The following is a 26344-nucleotide window of genomic DNA, read 5'->3' on the forward strand; positions in this document are numbered from 1 at the left end:
GACATAAAGGTGTTTGAAGGGTTGACAGTCAGACTCGTGTTTGACTGCACTGAATATCATATCATGGTACTGAATCTATTCTAAAAAGGTTCCCTCATTTCCATTTATTGTTATAAGAGATGCATAACTGGTCTGCTTATGATTTCTGTCCAGCTAGATCCATATATATATATTTTTTTTTTTTTTCATCTTCCAGGTCAGTATGGGTGTCATCACAGCACTTAGAATGATTTTCTTTGAGATTGTCTACAAATGCATCAACATTGATAAAAATACATTATTTATCCATTTATTTGTCTGTCAATGATGTTGTTGTCACCTAGAAGCATTTCTTTGAAGTAGCTGAGTTGATTAAACAAGTCCACAATTCCCAAATAATCTAATCGTGTGGAATTTTACGATGCTAGCTTTTCATTGTGTAAACATTTTCAAACTGATGCAAGCTGTTGAACCAACAAATACATTTAGTTAGTTAGTAAGTATGTGCATATGTACATATGATTTGATATTCATGCTTTTTTTATTAAGGACATTTTTAAATCAAAGCAGCATCACCACTTGTTACTTCAGGAACCATGAAAATACGTCACAATAGTTGTCCCTCAACGTCAGGGGTTTGGAAGTACTTGTGTATATACTGTACATCTTGCAAAGTGACCAATGTTTTATTTATTTGTTTATTTGTTAAAATGTTTTTGCTAGATGTGAAACAAGACCGTGCTGGTAATATTGATATGGCTGAATTATATTTAAGGTAAGGCCCCTTCCCATTCTCTCTGCAACAACCTGGTGAGATGGAGGCTGGTTTATTACTGTTTTAATAATCTATAATTTTAGTGAAAAATTGGTAATTCGTTTTTTAAATTTCAAATCTCCTTAATGTTGCAAAAACAATGTTAAACCAAACAACCTAAACAATACCCTTTTGTATGTATTTATGATAAATTTCATGTGAGCTCATTTATTTAATTTTATTTAAGAATATATCCGTACATAATTGATCTGTGTCTGTATGACAGGAACAGGTCAGTCTTGAGTGTGAAAGGGATACTCAAGCTACCCTTTTGCCTCTCACGTGAACCATTTATCACCTTAAGTGCTGAATTCAGCAGGTCATGTACTGTATGTGGGGTTGTCTTTCTGCAGCTGATAATCTTAAATGAGAGACAGGGATTGGAAAAGTACCCATCGGGGACGCGGGTGTCCCGGCTTTGCTGGTCCTGCTTCCTGGCTTCGGCCTCCGCTCCCCCTCTTTCCCCCCCTACACGATTCATACGTACATAGGCGAAGGGCGGGGGGTCCGGGTCGTGGGGGGCACTGTCCCGCGGGGCCCGGCACTCCCCGCCTCACGGTTTTAACAGCAAAATAGACACTGCACATTCAACACTTAATAAATACATTTGACAAAGACACGTAGTTCGGGAGGGGGGGGGGGTCGGTGTCAATCGATACTTGGCCCTCCCCCCTCCCTGTTTTTATGGCATTAATCACACGCACTCAACACCAGGGGCGGGAGGGGGTCCCACATCACCCGCGTTCCCTCACTGGCCTGGGACAGGTGGGTCGGGTTACCCGGGCCTGGCGGGGCCCGCCGTGCAGCCTGGGGTGCCTTCTGGCGGTGCTGGACCCCCCCGGGGAGGGGGAAACGGTGCGTGATTGTATGTCTGTGTCGGTGAGAATGCGGTATGGAAGGGTCCTGCCATGGAGGATTTGAGCCTCCATTGGCAGGACATCAAAACTTAATAATTTATGAATATTATATTATACAAAGATGGTTATTATTATTATTATTATTATTATTATTATTATTATTATGTATAGTATATTATATTATTATTAGTATAGGTATCTGATAGGTGAATGGATGAATGAATGGGATGCCTGGGTCTGGGGCCCTCCGTTGTCGGGCCTGCACGGGTGTCGCCTTGTTGGGGGGTTCCCTCTCTCCGGGCCCGTCTCCGGTCCCCCCCGCTGCCTCTGCGGCGGGGCGCCCCTCTGGTCTTGGAGGGCCACTTTCGTGGGGGACGGGTGCGCCTGCCCGCGTCGGCGGCCGGGGCGGCTCTGTCTCTCCGGGCAGGCTGGCCCCCTGCCGGGTGGGGGTCGTTGGCCTGAAGGGTGAGGGCCTCCTGGCCGCGTGTCCGGCCCGGACCGGGTGGCCGGGGATTGCCTGGGTCGCGGTCCGCCGCCGCGGGATCCCTGGCTGCTTCTTCCCGCGCCGTGGGGGCCCCGGCCGCTGCCGGGGGGGGGGGCCTCGCAGGCGGTGGGTTGCCTCCTCCTACTTCTCCCCTCTGTGGGGTTGCCGGTGGCCTGGGTTCCGGGCTCTTCCGTGTCGGCCTCTGGTCTCGCGGGTGGCGGGGTTGCTCCCCCCCCCTCCCCCACTATAGATACACTTCAGGTGGAGCTTTGTTTGGTTTATTACACACACACACACACACACACACACACACACACACACACACACACACACACACACACACACACATATATATATAGTCACTTAGTCACATGCATTTACACACACACACACACACACGCATGATCATATACATACACACACACACACATAGATATACACACTGGCTTGTTCACCTGCATGCTGGCTCTCTAGTTTTTGGGTTTAGGTAGCGGTAGCGATAGCTTAGCTTAGACTGCGATCAGATCTCAAGATTTAGGTCGATTGCTGTTATTGTTTTGGTTGGCTCCGTGCCGGTTTCGTGCTTTGTTTGTGGTTTTTTTGTTGCAGATTTCCAGTGCTTGACGTGTGTCTCCGTGTGTCCCTGCTTCCTGGATTGGCAGTGGAGGTCGTCACCCCCCCCCCCCCCCCCCCCCCCCCCCCCCAAAAAAAACAAAAAAAAAACAAAAAAACACTGGGTTTGTATGTGTATATTTATGTATGTGTACGCATATGTGTGCGTATATATATGTATATATATTAAATATAGTAATAATGCACACATATACACTTTTGGTTTCTACCGTCATGGTATCAATCAATAATATGTGTGCAGACAAGGTAAAAAAAAAAAAAAAAAGAAAAAAAAGTACCCACCTATTCCCCATTTACAAGGGTCTGTACTCGGACCACTGTTGTTTTCCATGTACATTAATGACTTACCAAACTGCTGTCTGCGTGTCAACTGCCAGATGTATGCTGATGACACTGTCATCTACGTGTCTGCAAAAAACACCAAGCTTGGCAGGCGAGCAGCTGACACAGGCACTACTAAACATTCATAAATGGCTTGAGCTGTCTTATTTAACTCTTAATGTAAAGAAAACTGTCTCCATGTGTTTCTCTATACGTGATAGGGCTGCTAATGACGTATTTGAAGTATGGCTCGACAATGAAAAAATTGATGTAGTGACCGAAGTCAAGTACCTAGGCGTTATTCTGGACAAAATTCGACAGTCAGGTTAAGCAAATTTCCAATAAGGTCAAACCAAATCTAAATTTATTTTGTTATATTCGAAGGAATTTGTCATGTCAAACTGCTCGATTATACATGCATGCAATGATCTTTTCACATTTGTCATATTGCGTCACATCATGGTCATTTGCCTCTCCAACAACTGTAAAACCTATAATATCATTATACAAGCAGGCAATACAAATTAAGGATCAGAAACCTATGAGATGGCACCACTGTGAAATTTTAAGAAAACACAACCTTTTCACTTTTGAAAACTTTGAATTTTAGTAGTCTTAAACTGGTTTTTAAATGTTTACATAATCATGTTTCACCCCTGTTCTCTGAAGTAGTTATTAGGCATCAGAGCTCTGGTAGAGTAACCACACGGGCCTTCACCAATGGTGATTGTCGTATCCCAAAGTATAAGACCTCTCTTGGTGAGTCTGTCTTTTCTGTGAAGGTTGCAAAACTCTGGAATTCTTTACCCACTAATTTAAAATTAGAAATGCGTGGCAATATTTTCAACAGAGGACTCAAACTATGGCTCAAATCTAAACAACAGTGCCTACATGAATAGGTCAGGTCTGGTTCTGCTCTTGAATTATGTTGTCTTTGCTTTATATTTTATGTCATCCTCTAATTTTATTGCATATTTTTATTGTCTGTACTTTTTTTAAAAGCCTCCTGTGGACAAGTGTTGCAAATTAGCATGTATCCTAAAACACTCAAACAGTGCATTTGGTTTGTCCTATGTAATTGTGATGTCCATACCAAATAAAGAAATAATAATAATAATAATAATAATAATAATAATAATAATAATTAATCCTGTTTGCTTTCTTATAAACTGCATGCACCAAAACCCGTCATCATAGAAAATAAATGAATTATTGGTACACATGTTGCCAGCATTTTATCTGGTTTTAAAATTGTGTGATAGCTTTGTTTTAGACTTGAAATAAAGTTTTGCATTTACACTGACTCGGTCTTGACTTCAGAGTCAATGATACCGGGTCTTTGAGTTGACTTGCACTTAACTTGGTGGTTTCAAATATCATGTTGCCCAGAATACCAATAGTTTCTTTAATATGAATTATTTAGCATTGGGGATGAACCTGTCAAAACTTCTCCCTGAGGATTGGGACATGCCTCAGGATGTGCGTGTTGGTGTCCAGTCTGTGCAATATGTCCATTCATACATTCATCGATAAACATGCCATCACAGAGTAAGGAGTCTTCGCCCCTGTTTCAATCATGACCATCTCCATCTGCTAAAAAACTGGAAAAAAATGACTATTCCCATTTTTTGCACCCACCCACTCTGTCTCCTCACAGAAAGAATATGTCTTTATCATCTCAAGGGAAGCAATTAGATTCAGCAATACTGCATCCCCTTAAGCATAACCATTTATCATGGTGCAGAATTTGATGCAATGTGTAACTAATTGTAAACGTAAGCCCATTTAGCCAGTAAGCAGGGACAGAAACGTTCACATACAATCTGCAGACATTTTATTATATTTACCATATGTTGAAACATTTAAAACAGAATAGTGTCAGTGATGACTACGCTGCAGCAGCTAACAATTTCTGGGAGACATTAACAGTGGAACAATATAACATGGTGTTATAAAACCTATGCAGTACTGGCTGTGTTGCAGTCTGCAGTCTGTGGATGATTTTAAAAGAACTGATAGATCATATCACAATTTTTTTAATGAAATTAATTGTACAATGTACAATAATACACTGCAATATAATACAATCATATTTTCTCCTATCTGCCTTTGACATAAAGGAAACTCAGGCACAGTTTTTTTATAGGGCGAGTTTTCAGTTTTAATTCCAAGTGACTTCTTTTCAGTGTGGAGGAAACTACATACATTTAACAACAGCTCAGATAAATCTGAGGTTAATTTTATTATTGGTTAATTTTATTATTGGCATGTTTCAAAATAGTATATTTTCACCAAAGCTATTTTATTTCACAGCAGCCAAAACAGTGTGTAGGTTTGTGCAATAATATGTGTCCTATAATTTGTGGACATGAGGTTTTCTTTCTTTAGAAGTGCTATTTAGCTTCAGAACTTCCCACTTGAGTGATCTGACTGGCAGTTTTATATAATTAGTGAGTTATTGATCAAGCAGCTTTAACATACATTCTATGAATAATACATTGATCCAGTGAGACATTGAAAATATCTAAAAATGTACAAATGTACTAAAGCTCTACTGATAAAACTTAACGGGCTCCAGTGTTAACTATACTTTGATCAACTTGTCCTTTGAACCTCAGACAATCCAGATTTTATGCAGAAACCATCAACTCACTGTATGTGTTTGTGTTTTCTTCTAAACTAGAATTAGACATATTTTTGCTTAAGTTCAGATCCCTCTTGTTATCTTGGCAGTCAGGGTTAATTCGAATTTGAAATCAAGGTGGTTACTGGGAGATGGTGCCTGTGACCATTCCTCCTGAAATGTTCTCCTTGGTCTTCTTGCCTTTGAAGGCCAGGTACGAACTGTGCACCAGGCTGTCGACTGCTCCACCTCTTTGACTCATTGTTGCTGACGACAAAACTTTACTAGATGCTTTGAATTGAAACTAGCAGAGCAGTCATGAGTCAACTGTGTAAACAGTAAGGGGCTCAGTACACACCCTTGTTGCGATCTTATTGTGCTCACTGTGATTGTTTGATATCGCACGCTATGCCAACTCTGACTCTCTGCAGTCTAAAGTCAAGTTGTTGAGGGTCCAAACTGGTTGCGAGGCATGACATTATGCAATCCATAACAAGCTGCTCTAATCATTTCAGGGCTATGGGTTCAAGGCTAAGGGGCAGTAGTTGTTTGTGGAGGCTGGGTTAGGCATCTTGGGAAATGGTTGTATGGAGGTGCTTGTTGAAAAAGATTTTTGAAACACAGGCACTCTGGGCTAGCTGAGAGAGATGTTAAATATGCCAGTGAAGATGTAATCCAGCTGTTCTGCACAGCCATTCAACACAGAATATGATCTGGACAAGCGCCCTTCTGAGGGTTGATGTGAGGGGGAAAAGAAAAAAAAAAAAGAAGTACATTCGCACTGTGCGCAAAGTAACTGGGTGGCTAGGGGCAAGGTCTGCAACCTCAAACCAAGAAACACAAAGGATTGAGGTTATCTGCAAAAGGGAGGGATTTTTATTCTGTCTGTCTGTCTGAAATCCCCTCACAAAGCATATTATGTCTTTGATGTCATCAAAATTGCTGGACAGCTCCACATCAGGAGAACATAATGTAGATATCATCCTGGCATCACAGCACCGCGACATGCTAGTGTAAACAGCCAGACCTCCAAGAGCTTACCTGATATGGACAATACTCTGTCTGCTCTGTGGAGAGAGCAACACTAGCTCAATTCTGGAGTCCGGTATTGTTTCTGTCAGCCAACAACTGTTCGTTACTCCACACTGTAGTCATCTTCACAGGCTGACGTAGTCCACCAGAGAACAAACGTGCAAGTAGAACGGAGGGAACTGCAGGTTTGATGAGGGCTGCCTTCAGCCTGGCGCTAGCTCCTCTTCGCTTCCAGTCATGATGCTTTCTTAAAAGATTGCATTTTGTGATAACATTTAAAGAAATTGCATGTCAGCACACGAATGTGATATTTCATATTGCCGGAAGTGGACTGCATGTTCCAGACAATTTAACAGTTTGGGAGGGGGAATATCTTCAGGTAGTAGAATATTGGTTGATCTGTGAGGCTTACGGGAATGCTTCTGGTAAAATTCAGCTACCATCCCAGAAATAGTTCACGCAGTACACAGTGGTGATTTTTAAAATGTGTTTCATAACATTTCTTAATAATGTGAAACCACAGTTAATATTTCCATGTTGTGTTGTCCATTATTTCCAAAACAGACTTGCAGCAGCAGCACTTTGTGGCATTGATCTGCATTGTCCTGCAAAGGAAGTGGGCTGAAGGCTTTCATGTGTTTGTCAAAATAATGAATGAGAAGGATGAAAGGGCTCCACTGCCAGCACAGCCAACAACACCTCTGACTCTTATGTCTGATGTTTGAATAAAACAAGCATGCACAGTTCTCTAACTTGGAGTAGAAGGCAGTGTCTTCTGGCAAGTCTCTCTATCTCTCTCGCCCTCCCTCCCGCTCATTCTCCCACTAGCGCTGCTTCATAGAGCAGCCCTCGCTCTCCTCTACCGCCACCTCCTCCTTCCATCCCCCTTTACACTCTGTTGATCAGCCCAGGAAGGGGAAAGTGCTTGTGTGAAACCTGAGGATCACTTGCAGACTGAGGAAGCAGCAAGAACGCGCACATCGTGTTTTAGCCTCCAGGTAAGATGATGCCCAAAGGAACAGTTGATAGCAGTTGGATCTTAGTCTCTGTACATTTATTGGCAGGTATTTCTCATACTGGAAAACAGACCAAAAAACTCAGCAGCTGAACTAACTTAATTAAAACTAAGACCTTCATTGTGATTAAAGTCATAGTCAGTCATTGCGATAGGATGTAACTTGGCTGAGTTTTAATTAGCATATGCTTGTTTTTATGTCTAAGATTAGTGGAGAAAATCACTGTTTTTGTTGGTTTAATTTGAAATATGTTAGTGTGTGGCATACTTATGGCATGAAAACAATGTGCTGTGCTATGGAAAAATATCTGACTTTCTTGAAACAGCAGCTCAGGACACATTAGCATTTTCTAGTTCAAAAAGGGCACTTTGAAATGTCTTGCATATCATTATATCTTTACATAACTGAGGCCAATAAAAGGTAAATTAGCATATATTCCCAGACATAGTGCTTTAACCTTTGGCTGTTGTAATAATCACTTCTTGATTTCAATATTCAGGAAGTCATACTCACTGCAGTTTTATTTGTATGTGCTTTTGGGGTTATCCTTCATACCTTCAGATTGTTCTTTGAGTATTACTAAAAGGAAATCCTATTTTTGATACATATATAGTGAGCTTCCAGCCATGTGCACACCAACCAAAGGGACCCAGTGTAGGGAGGGCCTGCAGCACATCCGTAAAGACCATGGCTTCTCCAAGAAAGTCCTCCTCAACTGCTGCCTGGTGCGGCGCATCGTCAGCTGGGCGTCCCCCAACCCCAAAGGTACAAACAATCACTAAACTATCAACATCTTCAAAAGAAAAACTAAATGTTAAAAGTTCCAAATTGTACTCATACACCATATTTTACTATTTTAAGCCAAGATAAATAAATAAATAAACAACCAAAACTAGAGCAAATGATCCAGAAAAACTGCTCAGGTGTCAACACCATTTTAAACATATTCATTTGTTATTGATCAGTCACTGTTGGTCTGTGAAGGAATGTCAAAGGTAGATTTTTACTGGCATGAAATAGGATCACCACAGACGTGTCCTAAGTCACAGTCGACAGCTGCTTTGAAACTTGATCAATATTGGTTCGTTGTCAGATTATATATTTACGACGGTCGGCTAACTTGTCTCACCACTTACACGAGCAGGAAAGTGCAAGGACAAAATGACGGTGTGTCTTTGTTCAGGTCTATAGAGACAGGAATTAGGCCCTAGTCTGTAAGAAGACTCATTTCCTGATAGCTATGGTGTTTACTGACTGTCTTGTTCATTTTTTTTGTTTTTATTTCTCAGTCAGCAAAAGTGTGTTCGGCTTAACTTGATGGCAAATCAGTTTAGGTGAGGGGGCATGTTGTTGATTTTATTACTGTAAGTATGCTCATATACTTGGTAACAATCAGATGTGGACAGTTTGAAATTGAACCGTCTTGTCATCCTCTTCATTTCACTCTTTATTGATACTTCTTTTGGGTCTCATTTTTGAATTACTGTATATCTTAGGACACGTCAGGCATTGGGATGAAACCTGGAGCTCTTTACAATGGACAGATGTTTTTACCATTCGCTGTAAAGATTCTTAACAAACTTCTGCAGTATCTTTTTTTCTGTAAGAGCAAAACTGAAGTCATCCAAACAATTTGTCTTGTTGTGAGTAGAAGTAATATGAATATTCAGCTTTTCATTTTGTAATGAATGCTGTCAACAAGGCAGGTGCAGTTTCTAGATCAGATCATCAGTAGTTTTTCTTTTATATTATTTACCTTGGCTTGACTGTACCCCCCTCCTCACAGTTATCATTTGAATCTGCTCCTATTGACATTTCCGCCTCTAGCCGCAGCTGCAGCTGCAGTTGGGCCCAGGTGTTTCTGTCAGCTGTGTTGAAATTACACTTTCATTCATTGTACTGCCTCGTCTCACATAAACAAGCTGTCATCTGAGAGCAGGTGCCAGTTGGTCGCTTTATGTTGTAGCTAACAAAAGACAAAAGATAAGGTGTTGATTTTTACTAAAAAAGATTGAACATTTTATTTTAGTTTTTTACCGAATATTAGTAATGGAAGTAGTAATAGAGTGCCTTATTGTTATCTTAATCTGTTTAATTTAGACCTCATGAAACAGATTTCTTCACAAATTAACGCAGCTACTGTTTCCAGTCTCCTCTCATACCATATGTTTCTGTTGTCCCTTCTCTTTAGGTAGCCTCTTAAACTAATGATATTATCCTCCTGCGTTCCCCAAAATAACCTCTCAGCATGCAGGCGCTCACAGTAAAAACCTGCAAGGTAGCAATGGTGCCCTCTGGATGTTGGATCAGTCTCCAGAAAATGAACACGCTCAATAAAGTGGGCGTTGTGTCCCTGAGACAAACGTGTGCTATGAGAGTTTGCAAAGCGCTGCTGTTTCTATGGCACTCTTATACAGGATGATTTGCTCTTTTGTAGGGACATCCAGTAGTTTTTTTTCACCAAGCTGTTGCCAACCATTTTAATGATATTTATTAAAAAAGTAAACTGTTTTTATCTATTATTACTAAAATGCCGTCAGGCTTTTAAGACATTAATGGAAACACAGGTACTCTCAATAATTTTTGTCCTCTATATTTATTTTCTATTACATCTATTATTATATTATTTTCATTTTTTGCTATGTATTGGTAGAAACTCATTTTTAATGTTAAAAAAAAAATAGTTGCACCATAACATACCTGCCAGCAGAGGGCAGCAAGGCACAGACTAATTTAATGACTTTAATGTTGAATTCACTTCATTCAGGATTTTAATGTGGAGTAAATTAAGTATTTTAACTTTGTTAAACTACTGTGCATCACAGTTTCTGTACATCTTTGAAGTATGCTCAAGTACTTTAAAGAAAAAAAAGTCTTATCTTCTAAAGATTAGTATTCAGATTTTCAGTTCTTTGTTAGAAGTTGTGTATCTGGTTACACACACACACACACACACACACACACACACACACACACACACACACACACACACACACACTCAGAGAGAGTCAGGTCCAGAAGAAATGACAGTTTTTACATTTTTAACATCACCACAATGGATTAAGTAGAAGACTCAAGATATGATCAGAATCATGTTGTGGACTGAACCTTTCATGTGTACCGCTAGTGAGGGCTCTCTGGATGTAGGTTTGGACAGAGATATGTTATTGTATTCTTACTTTTGTTGGTGTCGTGAAGGAGAATTTACACATCATGGAATGCAATCATCCACTTCAGTCTTTTTTTTTTACCCCATATTCCCATTTAGAAATGTGGTATTTTTATAGATTTGTTTTTTGTTTTCCCCCCAGCAAATTAAAGGCATCTTTAACTTGCATTGGAATCTCATTGAACTTCATGTTGGCATCTCCAGTCAAACCGCTGCCAAAAGCCACCTGAGTACCTGATATCTGATTGTGGTGACAAATAAAGGCAAATCATTGTGTGTGTGTGTGTGTGTGTGTGTGTGTGTGTGTGTGTGTGTGTGTGTGTGTGTGTGTGTGTGTGTGTGTGTGTGTGTGTGTGTGTGTGTGTGTGTGTGTGTGTGTGTGTGTGTGTGTGTGTGTGTGTGTGTGTGTGTGTGTGTGTGTGTGTGTGTGTGTGTGTGTGTGTGTGTGTGTGTGTGACTCGTTCCAACACTCAGGCAGGGGTACTGTCATAAATTCTGTGAATATCTGCACTGCACCAGAACGTAAGTGGCTCCAAATTCACACACTGGCAAAGATGCAGTTCTATTCTTACAGTAAGACAGCACAAAAGTTAAATATGGAGACAGAGAAAAGTAAACATGCCTGCTTGATTGGCACATTGGACAAAGCATATAAGCTAATTCATGGCAATCCACATGTCGCACATATTATTATTCCCATTTAGGGTCTTTTTATAGGCATACATAGAATTCACATAACTTAAAGGATAAACAATTTAAGCGAGTGAAAATTTCACCTCAAGTTTTAGTTTAATTTCTTCCAGATTCAATCTTAGCTTGTGTATCTCTTACACGTTTGAGGCCAGTACAGTAAAGATCAATGAATTGTAGCCTTAAGCATTCCAACTGGACTATTCCCCAGCTGCTGCTTCTAGAAAGTGTTCCCACATACTTGCTGTAGTTCTGTGTGCTACAAACGGCTGAATCTACTCCACTTAAGACCATTACTCAGGGTCGTGTCCTTCAGAGAACACAGAAATGACCAAATTGATTTACCTCCGTTTCGTTCCAATTCAGTGGTAATGAATCCTCTTGAGGAAGTCCATCTATTATTGTTGTCAGGCACAGAACTTGAGCTTTAGGATGGATTACCACATTTCATAGTTGTTGCCTCCAAACCTAATTGATATTTCTGGCTAATCTGAAATAAATAAGATAATATGCTTTTGTTTTGATGCCATATCTACCAATTTAATATTATGGTATGATTCACAGTTTAAAGTATCCTTAAACCTTAAGATACATTACCAGAAAGTATGTTACTGTATCCTAATGAACTTGGATGTAAATGATGGAACTGCGAGGTGTATGTCCTCGATAAACATAATGATCACAATTTCTTGAATCAGAAATCAGAAAACCTCAGTTTTCTAATTTAATTGTTCCTGTTTTCAGTTAGTCCAGAGTACAGGCCTCTGTTGAACCAAGGGGGAAATGGGAAAAGGCAATGATGGATTAAAGGGGAAGCTGAGGCAGCATGTTGTCTCTCCGAAAAACACCAAGAACAAAAGGAGAGATTGCTGGTCAGCGGAAATGCAGTCATGTCCTAATGTTGTTATTCATTTGATGCATATGCTGTGTGAACGGCTACCGGAGGTGACAACAACATGCTGCATCGTCATGCTTGTAATAGTGCATCTAATTGATACACTGTTACTGACAATGGTTCAGTTGTTAAAGCAAGAAAACTATGTACAGCTGGCTGGCGCTTTGTGCTTCCACATGGGTGACTGTTGCAAGAAGTAGGCGTACATTCACTTTTCATTTGACATAAACAAATCTTCAAGTATCTCCTTTTGAAATGGTGTGATGCTCTTTATTAGAGTCAATGTTAATTGCGTCTTTGTCTTAAATGTCACATTCCTGTAACCGAAGAAGCCCTTTCCATTATGCCACACAACAGTGAGCCTGCTGCTGTTTCTCAGTGTTGACCATGACCTGCACCCCTTTGTTGATGGACGAGGATTAGCAGCTAACAGCCAGGGATTAGTGTGAGAACAGCCAACCTCAGCAAGTCATGTTTGTATAACACCTTAAAGTAGCTGTTGAGACAATAACTCTCACACTCCTTGCTGTCCGTTGGGTCTGCCTAACTAAGGATGCCAGTTGTCTGATTACATGAGTGTTTGCTGGTCTTGGCTGTGAGCAATACAGATCTTTTTGTTCAAGCTACAGGAATATCTCACAGCGCACATAATTAATTATTAATGTCCAGCTACTTGTAGATGCTTCTGTTTCCCACAAACTCTTCTTTACTTTATTAAACGGCTAACCTAGGCAGTGAATTTACGGCTTTAATATGAAAACGAGGTGAGATCATAATATAAAAACAAGATCATATATTACATTTATCCAGGTACAACAGAACATGACAAAAGGCCATGTTTATTTAATTAATTATTTTTTTGTTGATGTATTTGTTTGAAATTTGCACCTATTTTCTTTTTGTAGAATATGTTTAACTATAAAAAATAATGAATTGATGCGAACCCCGTCATAGCTCAATCTGTGGTTTAGATGTTGTTGCAGATCAGTCGTCTTTGCTTTAGAAATCCACCCTCAACCTCACAATCTTTTTTGATTGAAATTTATGGAAAATCATACAGCAGCTAACTTTTGTCTTGTTTTGTTTCTCTCTGTTGGGATCTGACACTATTACTCGCAATGTTTCTAGCTTTGACAGCTGTAGATGATCAATCACAGACCGGCAGACAGGTGTCAGTCAGGTGGTTACTAGCTTGTAATATTAAAGCAACATTAAGTCTCACAATAACCTCTGCTGTGATTTTAAATTCATTCACTGATTTTGGTGAAAGATTTATCCCATGTTTAAGCTTTTTATTATGCTACAGATTCATCATTATGTGAAAATTGTAAACAATTGGAGTTGCAACAGTGTAAGAACTGTATGGAAAACATCAAAATGTGATAATGTATGGGATTACTGTTATCAGCTAGAAGAAACTTCAAAGAAAGTAAAAGTGACTATAATTGAATTTATATATAAAAACAAACCAAACCATTTAAAGCTGCAAGACCTATAGAACTGTAACTGATAACTTTTGAAGAGTCAAAGGAAACTGATCCATTTAAATCAAAGCCATGAACTGAAAAAGTATGACAGATTGACAAAAAAAAGATCAGTTTGTGTGAAGAGCAGAAACATTTCTGCTTAATAACATATGTTGCTTCAAAAACGTATTGTTCGTGAAGTAGAACAGAGAGAGAGCCATTTTGAGAGATTCAAATTCTGAATGTATTCATAAAGTGCATCTTTACCCTTGGAAAGTTGTCCTGAAGTGGAGTTTGATTAATCATCTGCTTCTGCATAATTCATTCTCAACTTCGCCAACTTTTACTTCTCACGCACCTTCTCTTAATGTCTGCTGGTGATACAATCGTTTTCCAGTAACCTATTTCAGTCAAGCATTTGTATTTTTCCTAATTCTATAAATAGGCCCCCCTGATTGGTACCAAGAACAGTGAAACCTTGTAAGCCTTTGACTGCTGCAGCAGAGAAATGACTTTCTTGTCCTTGTATCGCATGCTTTAACACACCTGTCCCTGCCATGATGTCATTTATCTCCTGTGCTTTTGTCAGGCAGCAGCAGAACAGCAGACGTGAGTTCATGACCCGGGCTGGGAGATCATGCAGTCATATTTCCCTTGAGATGGTCTCTAGTAATTTGTGATACATTAATATTCAACACAACTGACGGACACTGAATGCCAACTATTTAAATATTTCTGGATGAGTAGAAGGTGATATATCCCAAAGATCATATGAAACAAATCTTTTCTGAAATTGTAGCCATATGATGAAAACTCGTTTGTCATTAAAGGGCTAAAGACGTGGCTCATAAGGGAGATTTTGCTTTAATTTTGAAGTTCTGACTAAAGGTGCTATTTTTCTTTGTAGTGCTGCATAAACTGAACTTTCAACATGTTGGTTTGCTTGTCGCAAGGTCTGTGGTGGGTGCAGGGAGCGTCAACGATATTGCAATTGATTTAATGTCACCATCTGTACAATTCCTCAGAAAGGCAGCTTGTATGCCAAACTCAAGTATGGCCAAAAAAAAAATATTCTAACTGAAGTATGGCAATAAATAGTTTTATCAGTACTGCATCCATCAAACTAGCTCTTTGGCTAGTTGCATCTCAATGTACAACACAGAGACAATCATGTTGACATCTTTTACCACTTGTTTTGAGGCATCCTTTGGGAGCAATCCTGTTATCTTGCAAAACAGGTGGATTATAATAAAATCACACTCAAGAGAATCATAAGATCCCCCATATATGTAATTTTGTGGCCAAAACACAAATACTTACACCAGCCAGTGTCCTATCCGGGTGGCTCATTCCTGTTATGGTTTTGATTTATTGGTTTTATTTTGAAATTCATATTAATTTGAAATGAGCTCATCCAACTAGCTGCACCTGTTCTTTGAAACAGCTTGTTTCAACAAACCATCTGGTGTATCAGGTCTGAGCTACATATCAGTGCAGCATGTATGATCAGCGTGTCATTTGAAACAACAGTTTGACTGTAATGCAAAAAAAAATTCTAAATTGGTATTTAGAAGAATACATCTGTTTAAGGTTTAGATTTCAAAGTACATATTTGAAGACAAATGACTGTCTGCTAGTTAAATTATTATGTAGGCTTCTAAAAGCAATGGCGTTGCAGTGAGATGTATAGTAATGTATATCTTGATTTTCAACAATTCTGCAGTTAAATGTGTTAAATGTTTTAGTATGCATGTTGTTAAAGAAGAGCTGTTTTCTTTTTAAAGACATTTGTCTCCACTCTGTCCTGTAGTTGGATCAGTTCACTAAAAAACATGGACAGACAAAAAAAACAGTCATAATTAGAAACTGAAGGCTTTTGAGGCCTAAATTTGGTTAAATATAAAATGACGTTATGGGAGGCTTTTAGAGATATTTTCTGCTTTGTAGAAGATCATTAGCACTTTAGCCGTTTGAATACTCTCCCAGTCAGCCCATTCAAAGCTCTTTCATGTGCCAGTACCCTGCAGTTGATCCCAGGAGACTAGTATTCAGGGTTTGATGTGTGAATGTGGAAGCAACCTCACAACCTTGTTAACCATTAACAACCCCCATCACCCCCCCCCCCAAAAAAAAAAGTGAGTTCAGGATGTTAAACTGAAAGAAAGACATATAAGACATTAGAGGAGACGAGGGAGAGAGGGTAATTAGCAGGAGCACTGGATATATTAGTGAGGACGAAGTATTCATGAAGGAAATGAGAGTTGGAGGAGGTCGCTCTGTTTGAAATGGAAGAACAAAAGAACATTTTACTGGGCAAAGCTGACAAGCCACACAAAAATAAAAACCGTTCCCTTCGGAACACAAGCAGAAGTCTGTTGACCAGATTGAAATGTCCTGGAGCCGTTCTGTTAAAGTTCAGACTTTTGTGAAATGTTCAATCAGTTATGTGCACAGCTTTATGAAAGCATACGGCTGGACAACAGGAAAGTGTGTTTCGACGATCGCTACCGATACTCTCATAAACAGAACATTTGTGTTTTATATATCTGTAATTCACCAAATATGTGCCGTGTTTTGATTATAAATCAATAATAGCTCAGCTATAAACAGTTTTTCAGGTGTATTGATATGCGTTTCCATGTTAAACATTCAAGGGTGTAAACCATATATGTCCATTCATCTACTTCCTATTCCCATTTAGGGGTCTGCTGGATCGTGTCTCAGCTCTCTTTGGGTGAAAAGCAGGGGTTCCTCCTGGACATGATCCTATTCCACTGCAGGGCCATTTACAGAGCAACATTCACTTCTGTTGGCAATAAAGAAGTTTTGTGAGGTTCCACCAACCTCTATGAAAGTGCTGTTGTTTTGCTTCAAGTACGGACATTACAGGTTAGGGTACATTTCCAGACAGTAGTCTCCCATTTAGACAATGATCAGTTTCAACTGGCAATGAAATGGAGTTAGTTTGTTTCTTCGGAAACCCTTTTGAACTAAGAAGTGTGAAATAAAAAAATACATTTTATCTTTACGTCATACTGAAGGTCCTATTGCCAGTCCTTTGTTGGCTTTTTCACAATGAAGAACGTTCCCTTAAGGCAGTGGTTCCCAACCTTTTTTCCTTGGAGCCCCCCCTACTTGTGTCTAAGACCAGCCGGGCCCCCCGACCCGTACGTACTAGCACCAAAATAGTCCTTAATTGAAAAAATGAACATTAATTATGTTTTTTTGATACATTTCGCTTTGGTTTACTCTGTATACATATGACTTGTTTTTTCTCCAATGTCACCAATGTATAAAATACGCACAAAAGGACATAAAAGGATATTTCTGAATTTTTTTTTTACATTTTTCCTTTAACAACCTGTCGGAGTAGATTAAATGTTGAGTAATGATATAATAATAAGGAATGAAATCATTTCCTGTGTTTGTCACCAGTGTATAAATAACACAAAAAATATTCAAGACATTCATAAATTATTCCTAACAATGTCTTATGAATGACTCATTCGCAAATATAATTTTTACAACTGCATATTTACAAAGCAGACAAAGTTTTGCGCCCCCCCAGAGATCTCTGGCGCCCCCCCAGGCCAATCTCCATATTTGCTGCTCCATTAATGGCACCAGACCCATTTGTTCTCACTTTGGGGGGAAAGCAGGAGTGTCTGGTTTCCTGGTGGATAAGAACTATCCTTCATAAGTTACTATTTGAGTCTGTTGCGTATTGGTCTACTGCCAGACATGCACTCTGTAGAGAATAGGTCAACAAATACACCTGGCCTCCCTCAAGAAACCAAACTAAATGAGGTCACGAGGAGGAATGGAATACGTTCTTGCCGTTGTTTAACATTATGAAAGACGGTCAAGTAAAATCACCTATTGTGCTTTTTAGAAGCTTTTTTTTTCTCCTCCATATACATGTGTGTGTATATATGTGTGTAATAATAATAATTTGTAATTTGTGTGAGTGTGTGTGTGTCCTCACACATCCACACACAAAACTCCTGAAAGTATGATAGCAAAATAGTCTAAAGATGTTCTAAAGAAAATTTTAAGAGAAATATACTGTATACTAGTTTTTCTAGCATGTGCAACCAGGGGAGAAATTGGCTTTTTTTTTTTTTTTTTTTTTTTTTTTGTTGCTAGATCAGAGGACTAAACCACATAATGGAGTTTATCCTTGTAACTCTAAAAGTGCTTACTGGCAATCCAATTCCACTGATGAATTTCAAACATGATGGTCTCCCAGTAATTATAGTGCTAATGATCATTTGTAATGTGTTAGTGGGTGTAATTTGACCATTCCCATGGCAGCGACTATTTTGTCTTGTTTTTCTCTTCTTAAAGGCAGTCATTCAGTAAATAGCTTTTTTTTTTACATGATAAGTTAGGGCTGTGTCACTAAGTGTTAAAGTTTAATGAAGGCCCTCATGAATGGATGTAGACTAAATTATTTTGAAATGTGCTCATGGGATGAGTGTCTAAGTGCAGGATATTACTATTCTTCTACTGAAACTCACATCCCAAGTTAAGGTTGCAGAAGTTTCTTGCCTGAAAATATCCACAGTATCAAATACAGCCAGCAGCTGCATAGCTCCCAAATATAAATGACATCACGAAAATTAATAAGGAAATGTGTGATGTCCATCAGAAATCCTAAGCACAAGTTGAAACATCATCCAGTAAGGATAAAATATGGTATTCCAGTCTCGCCACAATGTATTCAATCACACTGGTCTAATATGACTAAATGCACATATGTCAACTAATTGAAGTCAATTTTTCCACTGTATTTGATTTTGATGCTGGAAGGTGCTACCGAGCTGAAACAGATGTCCCAGGGATGGGCAAATGCTGCTGCACCAGCTTTGTCATTCTGGGAAAATGTTTTAATTGGTTTTTAAGGGAATCAAGAGTCCTCCTTGGCAGAGATGCAGTGGTGCGTATTTATGGTGTATTACATTCACCTCTGGGCACATACCAGCCTAAAAATATCCACAGATGGGTATAAGAGCACATCTGGCAAAGTAAGGCCGCAGGGCCAGCATGTTACAGCGTTGACATGCAATCTTTTGTGTTTCCTGTAGAGTTTGGCTTCAGCCTTGAAGGTGATGCTTCCTCCCAGACGTCATTAGCGCTCAGGCAAAACAATTATATAAGTGAAGATAAGTACCGTCTAAAACATCCCTTTTCTTGTCATATATAACCCATAAACTCAGCTAAACTATATTTACAGTCAATCTCAATTAATTAATATCTGAATATAAAAACTGACTTTTACAAAAATGTTAATGAAACACACATGTGCAGTGTGTATTTTATATATATATATATATATATATATATATATATATATATATATATATATATATATATATATATATATATATATATATATATATATATATATATATATATAGTACATGTATGATATATTAAACCTTTTGAGCTTACTCACAGCATCATATTTAAGCATGAAAATGTGTATTCTAGCGACGCATTGAATGATATGCAGGCATCTGTGCACAAAATTAAGTGAACAAATAAATTAACATGATTTTAATTAAAATTGTTATGTTTCGTTAAACGAAGACATTTATTTCCTTTGGACTGTGCGGTAACTTCTTAAAGATAACATGTTTTATCACACTAAAGATTAAAATGAAAATTACTGAACATAGAGAGCAACAAGTTAGCTAATTTAATCTCATGTAGCTCATGTGAGTTTCCTCTGACGGTGGATCAGTGATAAATGAGGAGGAATAAAACGGTGTATTGAATACATGCCTATTTGTCACAACTACACCCTCCCCCCTTCTTGGTCAATGATGATATATGTGCTAAATAGATTTCATCTCTTCACTTTGATGCATGGATAAAGTTATCAACAAGGTCACCTTCTACATTACTACCTGCCAAAATAGATTTAATCGGATACAGTGGCTCCCTCCAGCAACTACCACCTTAAGCCACTGTATAGATCGCCTACAGCCAACGATGTAATGGGACTGTAGGTCGCTACTCTTATACAGATCTGGGAAGATACTTTCCTTGTAAAGAACGTTTTGAATAGTACAGTACACAGAATTAATATTTAGCTATCTACATGAGCAACATATTAGCTTTGTTATTGACAATGAAACCAGTAAAGATATTTTACTCTACAGTGTGAATAAATAAAACTTTAGTTGGCTAATTAGATATTTTTGATGTTTAAAACTCAAATATGCAGAATCAAAATACTCAAATAAATTGGCTGAAGGACAGCATCCATTCACCAGAATCTCCATGACTTTAGTGAAGACTGAAATATCTGGACAATTATTAGACTTGGAGTCCACGCAAGATGAATCCTGATGACAACAGTGACCACTGCTTCTGTTGAACAAAATCTCATCTTTCCATGAACCTACTTGTAAAGAGGAATTCTATTAATGATCATGTCATGATGGACATTCTTGTCACTCTTAATAGTAATTTTCTCATAGGCAGATATTTTCTCATGTGAATGTGCTGCAGTAATATTGGGAGCCACCTGACTAGTAATGTGCCATTAACAGTTTTATATAATTTTCCCTGTGAACAAACGTATCTTGTTCTGTCAGTGAGAGTTCAGTGTAGCCAAGTCTTTGATCTGCAAAACATAACTCACTCTGTTTTTTGCTGAGTAATTCTTCCTTCGGTCCTCAAGAGCTTCTTTTGTTGCCACAGTCTGCATGATGCATAATAATGGTTGCTGGTGAGACTTTGCAGTTTACTTCTAAATCCTGAGGAAAAAGCAGCTGCAGATCAGGAAACCCAGCCTGCAGCCTTGTGTTTTTCCTCTCCTCTTCATCATTGCTCAGGGCCACTTGGGCCATGTTATTAGAGACCCAACAAAAGGTGGCCTTGCTGATTTTGCCTCAGCGCACTACATCTTTTATTTATGATTTAATGCTTCGGGATTGATAGTTGCCCTGACAGCCCGTTCATCCTATGGTCTAATGACTCAAAGATTTGCGAGAATTCGGTGTTTAAGGACTTATAAAAGGAGAAAACAGAATAAACAAAAGTTATTAATACAGTTCAGTCCCTTTTAAGAATGCCTACCTGCTGACTGGTGGTTTTAAAAAATGGTACCTAAATGAATGTTTCATTTGATGAAAACTCACGCCTCTGACAAAGTATCTCTTCCTTACTTTGCAGGGGCAGAGGAATAAAGAGCATTTTTCCTGGCTCTGGATATTATAAAAATACTGTGTATGTACAATGTTTGCTCAGTTTTCACTTGCATTCGGCGCTTTGAGAAGACTCATTAGCTAAACGTTAGATCAACCAAACTCTCACAAGTTTACCATATATGCAGCTAAGACTGTAAATGTAATTAAAAATGTGTTAAAGTTACTAGATTTAAAAGAACATTGGACTTTTGGAAAAAAAAAGGAGCATCTTTTCTTTACTTTGAAGAGAATAAGCTTTAGTTGCAGCACTCTCACTTGGCTTATCTGTAGGGAGATTTCTTGGCCAGCTTATTAAGATCAATAACCTTGTATATCTTTGATTTTATTCAAACCAGAGATTTGTGTGAGATTTGCATCAAATTTCACATAATAAAAAGCTTTCTGGGCACATCCAGACCATATAAAGTGCTAAAATAAAAGAACACACCTTACAATGGACAACCTTATCAAAACCTCGACAGTCTGTGAATTTCCAGCCTTTTTAAATCTCTTTTTCATAGTATTTTTCATTTTTCAAGTATAAATTAGCCAAGGTTACAACAGTAACCACAACTAGACAAAAGATGAATATATTAAAAAATTATAATTAAATTAAAGTAAAATAACAAAAGAATAATGAAATAAAAAAGGAGGCAGAGGCTGCCAGACACCTGTAGAAAATATCTCCTTTTACATTTGGCTCTGGACCAGCATCAAGTTAAACTAAAACAGTTACAGCAGCAGTATAAACTCACTAATTTAAATCCCATCTGCTTGATTATGTAAAAAAAAAATCATAATCATGATAGGGCTGTTCGATTTTGCCCAAAAATAAAATCTCGATTTTTTTTCTCTCAAAATGCGATTTTCGATTACGATTACGATTATTTTGTGAATTGACAAAAGGCAAAGAAATGATTTCAAATATGCTGTTTTTTTATTGAACATTTGCCCCATTGGGCTTTAAGTGCAAACTTTGCTCTTATTAAACCAAAAATGAATGAATAAAGTGCAAAACTCTGTAAAATAAGTTGAAAAAAAGTTTTAAAAAATATAATAAAATATAAAGTTTTATCTCTGAAAAAAAAAAATTGCAAATCAGCACTTGCAAACATACAGTAAGTTATATTTCCAATTAAATAAAACAAGACATTTTCTAATTAAACTAAACTGGTTCTTTGCATGCTAAATAATAATGCAACCCATGAAGGAGGTAGAGGTGTGTAATGTCAGTCATTACATTTGCTATTCACATTTGCAAGTTTTTTGCAAGGAACACGAGCCGGTCTACCCGGTGGCATGTTAGTATATCACCATGGTTACAACGCCCCCTCCTACACTAAAGAGCCTCTCCGATGGGGCACTTGTCGCAGGTATTGAGAGGTATTTCCATCAATCATTAATATGGTATCAATCATTAATATGTGTGCAGACAAGGTAAAAAAAAATAAATAAATAAATAAATTAAAAAAAAAAAAAAAAAAAAGTGAAAAATCGATTTTACGATTTTCACGTTTTAACATCGTTCTAATTACATAATCGCGATTACGATTTAAAATCGATTAATCGAACAGCCCTAAATCACGATTATATGGACATTGCATTATTTTTGTGATCACTAGAGCCAAAATTGAAATCAGCATTTAAATTTGATTAATATCTATGATCATCAGCATTTTCCTGAGTGAGTTTTGTTTTCCCCACCGGGTCCTGAGATTGATGATGTCTGTGTCTTTAGTATAGCACGTCTTCAGACCTGACTGATCTAAGATTCAGTAAATATGGAGGACTCACACTTTCCAGGTCATTATTGTTGTTTTGCTCTCCCTGCAAATAAACACGAACCCCCCCGTTCAATCAATCTGAGTGATGATGTTGTGAAAAGGAGGATGAAGTTCATTACTGCCTCTGAGTTTGATGTGTTCATTACTCAAATATATTGCGATTTCTTCTTTCGTTCTTTGTTTTTCCCCATTCTCTCTTTCATTACCTCGCCACGCTTGAGTATCATAGAATATACCGATGCAGTGAAAGAAAATCCCTCACTGTTTTTAAAACTAAGTGGAAGAATTATTTTTCCCATTGGTAAAGATGAACGGGCACTATAATGCTTGGAGATGACATTAGTCTTCCAAGTACCATGGATTGTGTCAGCTGCTATTGGTTTTCACATAATGTTGGAGTAGCAGTAATTTTTGGTTTTCCTTTACTCTTGGGTTTCTCCTTCTATTATCCATTTAGCTCATTGGGGGTAGAAAACATAGTGTTTTGATTCATTTGTGTTTGCTGCTGTGGTTGAGTTCCTTTTAACCGTCATGGTTTGTCCGAACACATCTGCAGCTGCAGGTCTTTCATATTTGAATTACCTTTGATGTGTGCTATTTCCACAACAGTAAAGGGTAACACTAAAATGAGGTGAGATGGACTTGGGCTCAGAATGTTCAACATGTGGAGCACATGCAGAGGGATTTCTGAAAAACACTTAACCTCTTACAGGAATAAACCTGCATCCAGTTTTCTGGAGCTTGATTGTGTTTCATCATCTGTGCTTACGCTTGTTTAACCCCATCAGACCTAAAGCTTTGCTTTTTCTACATTGTTTTTCTATAGCTCAATAGAAAACTTTATTTTCTTGACATTTCTTAAAAAATGTAGATCATTTTTTCTGACTTTACCATTGTGTTTATGAGTCCAAAATGTTCCTATGTCTTGAAAATGTAGAAGCATTTTCCATGTCACATCAAGCCTGAATGGTAAAATGCAAAGTTAATAGCAGTAACCGGTACTAAATTCTCCCCTTTGCTAGGAGAAACTTGAAATTATTTGCATCCTCTGTGCAGTCGGGTCACCCACATGCAGTAGGGAACCCATGCATTCACCTTTTTGCCCTCATATTATAAGACAAACAACACTTGGATGTAATTCTACCAGTTCAGGTGTTTTCACACTGACAGTATTTAGGTTGTGCCAAAGAAACTCTGGGGGTGTGTGGTTCACTTGGGTCAGTGTGAACACACAACCACAGTCCGGTGTGAACCAATACTGAGACCTCTAAGAAGAGGTGGTCTCTGTAAACTGCAATACAGTCTGTTTGTGGTATGCAGGGTGGTAGTCCACATGTTTAAGCTTAAAAGGCATCCGTCTATAGTAGACTGTGTAGTATTGCTAACAGTCGTGGACAAACTTCCAGCTGCAGATGCGCTTCATTTACAGACTGTATAGTTTGCAGAGAATGATAGAAACAAACACAATAGAATAAAATTGGCAAACTCTGGGTCAAAACGCACAGTTGTTGTAGTATTGTTTTGCAGCTCTTCCTTTTTAAGGCTGGTTGTAAGGAAACATGAAGTATTGACCAATGACATCACTAACCGTTGTCACATGGCTTGTTGTGTGGCATTTCAGAGAGAATTAAAACAGCGAACATGAACTAAAGTAACCAAAAAAAAACACTGGTGTTCACCAACATATGTGAAGATGACTTTAACCTGAGGGATATAGCTAATGCAGAATATAGTAAAGCACAGATACAAAAGTAAGGTTATATGTGATGTAAATCAGTGCATCTTCGTCAGGAGTTAACTTTTGTATAACTGCATTACGTGAAACACTCACAACTTTGATATCTGGTTTCAGATCTATCTCTTTAAAGAAAACCCATATTGGATGCTTATATTCAGTCTCTTTCCTTTTCTCAACTCCCCATAGCTCATGGCCACTAAACAAGAGAGCAGGTGCCTCGCTCAGATTAGGGATGGCAGCAGCTCATTCTTGAGTCACGCCTGAGGAGCAGGTTTATAGGTAAATGTATGTTTGTTGGGTCTTGGACACAGTCCGATTGAGCAACTCAAGACCATCCTCCTGCAGGAAGGGCTGTAAAGGTCCAGTGCAATGTGGACTGTGGGTGTTTTAATAGTCCAATCTCCAGCTGCTCTAAATGGCTAAGTGATGTCATATTTGAATTTACATAACTTTCATGTCCCTCAGGGACTTTGTGACACTTCTGTATGAACAAAGTTGGCAGCACTTTCAAATAATCATAAAAAACTTGCAGTAAAGTAATAATGAGCCCTTAATCCCTTTTTTGCTTAGGAGCAGAAAACTAACCCACTTGTTGTAACTGCCCTTTTTATATATAACTCAAATGTCCCTGTAAACTTTAAGGATGATATTTTTAATTTGTTGAAGCCTAATCAATGCTTCTCCATTGAATCGGCAACGTCCCACGACAGAGTCTGTTGACGCAAAGGCCCATCTGCAGACATCATTGCCTGATGTGCACTGCGTGTCACATCGACTTGGACTTCAAGAAACATGATTGGTTGATTATGTTTTTCCAATTTCCTCCTGCTTTTTCTTCTTTGTCATTTTCAAGTCGGATAGAACGATAGTTTGCTGCATACACTACCGTCTAGCGGCCAGTGGTGTAATTACAGAGCCAGGCAGATAGTCAATAGTCATGTTTCCATGATAGTTTTTGACTGGGGGTTGGTGTTTCTATTGAACAGTATTTTTCAAATAAGCGTCATTCTCATAGCTCTTAGTGGATCTCGTCATGCAAGACTTCTCTCCAAAACAACGAAAAAGAAAATCTCAACGTTGAGGAAGAGGAAAAAAACCATCTCAGTTTTTGACAAATATTGCGTTTGCCACTACCGTTGTTAAGAAATAGGCAGATGATGAAGGCAGCAGATGATCATTCAAATGATTATTTAGAAGCAAAGCCCTTATTTAATGCAGTAATACATGACGATTAAGTAGTTTAAGTAGCTGGAAACTAGATTTTGATGACTTTAGATTGATGGACTACATCACATCCAGCGCTGCCAGAGATGAGAAAATGCACAAAAAAACGTTTCCAATACACTCTTGCATTAAACTGGATTACCAAATCCCTTGAAAAGCCAACCTGTGAGAGTGCAAAAAGGTGTTTTGCATCTCCAGTACAGGTTTTCCTTTTCTGGGGGGGGGTGACGACATTCCCTGCCAATCCAGGAAGCAGGAACACACGGAGACACACGTCAAGCACTGGAAATCTGCAACAAAAAACCACAAACAAAGCACGAAACCGGCAGGGAGCCATCCAAAACACGAACAGCAATCGACCTAAATCTTGAGATCTGATCGCAGTCTGAGCTAAGCTATCGCTACCGCTACCTAAACCCA

At 38.6% G+C, this 26344-nt stretch overlaps 1 protein-coding gene across 3 annotated transcripts in view; it reads left to right on the forward strand.

The window, feature by feature from the left end:
• Window positions 1–26344, forward strand: part of kcnip4a (potassium voltage-gated channel interacting protein 4a) — a 144208-nt gene that overhangs the window by 10504 nt on the left and 107360 nt on the right. The window contains exons 1-2 of one of the 3 annotated variants that reach the window (XM_061710332.1): window positions 7657–7741; window positions 8373–8524. The exons of the other annotated variants lie outside the window; for them this stretch is intronic. Of the exons in view, the coding sequence (XP_061566316.1) occupies window positions 8386–8524 (139 nt within the window). The 5' untranslated portion in view covers window positions 7657–7741; window positions 8373–8385. Of the gene's footprint in view, window positions 1–7656; window positions 7742–8372; window positions 8525–26344 lie in introns of those variants that run through there. 3 annotated transcript variants of the gene reach the window in all.

The sequence above is a fragment of the Cololabis saira genome, chromosome 20 (genome assembly GCF_033807715.1).
Source record: "Cololabis saira isolate AMF1-May2022 chromosome 20, fColSai1.1, whole genome shotgun sequence".
Classification (NCBI taxonomy): Eukaryota; Metazoa; Chordata; class Actinopteri; order Beloniformes; family Belonidae; genus Cololabis; species Cololabis saira.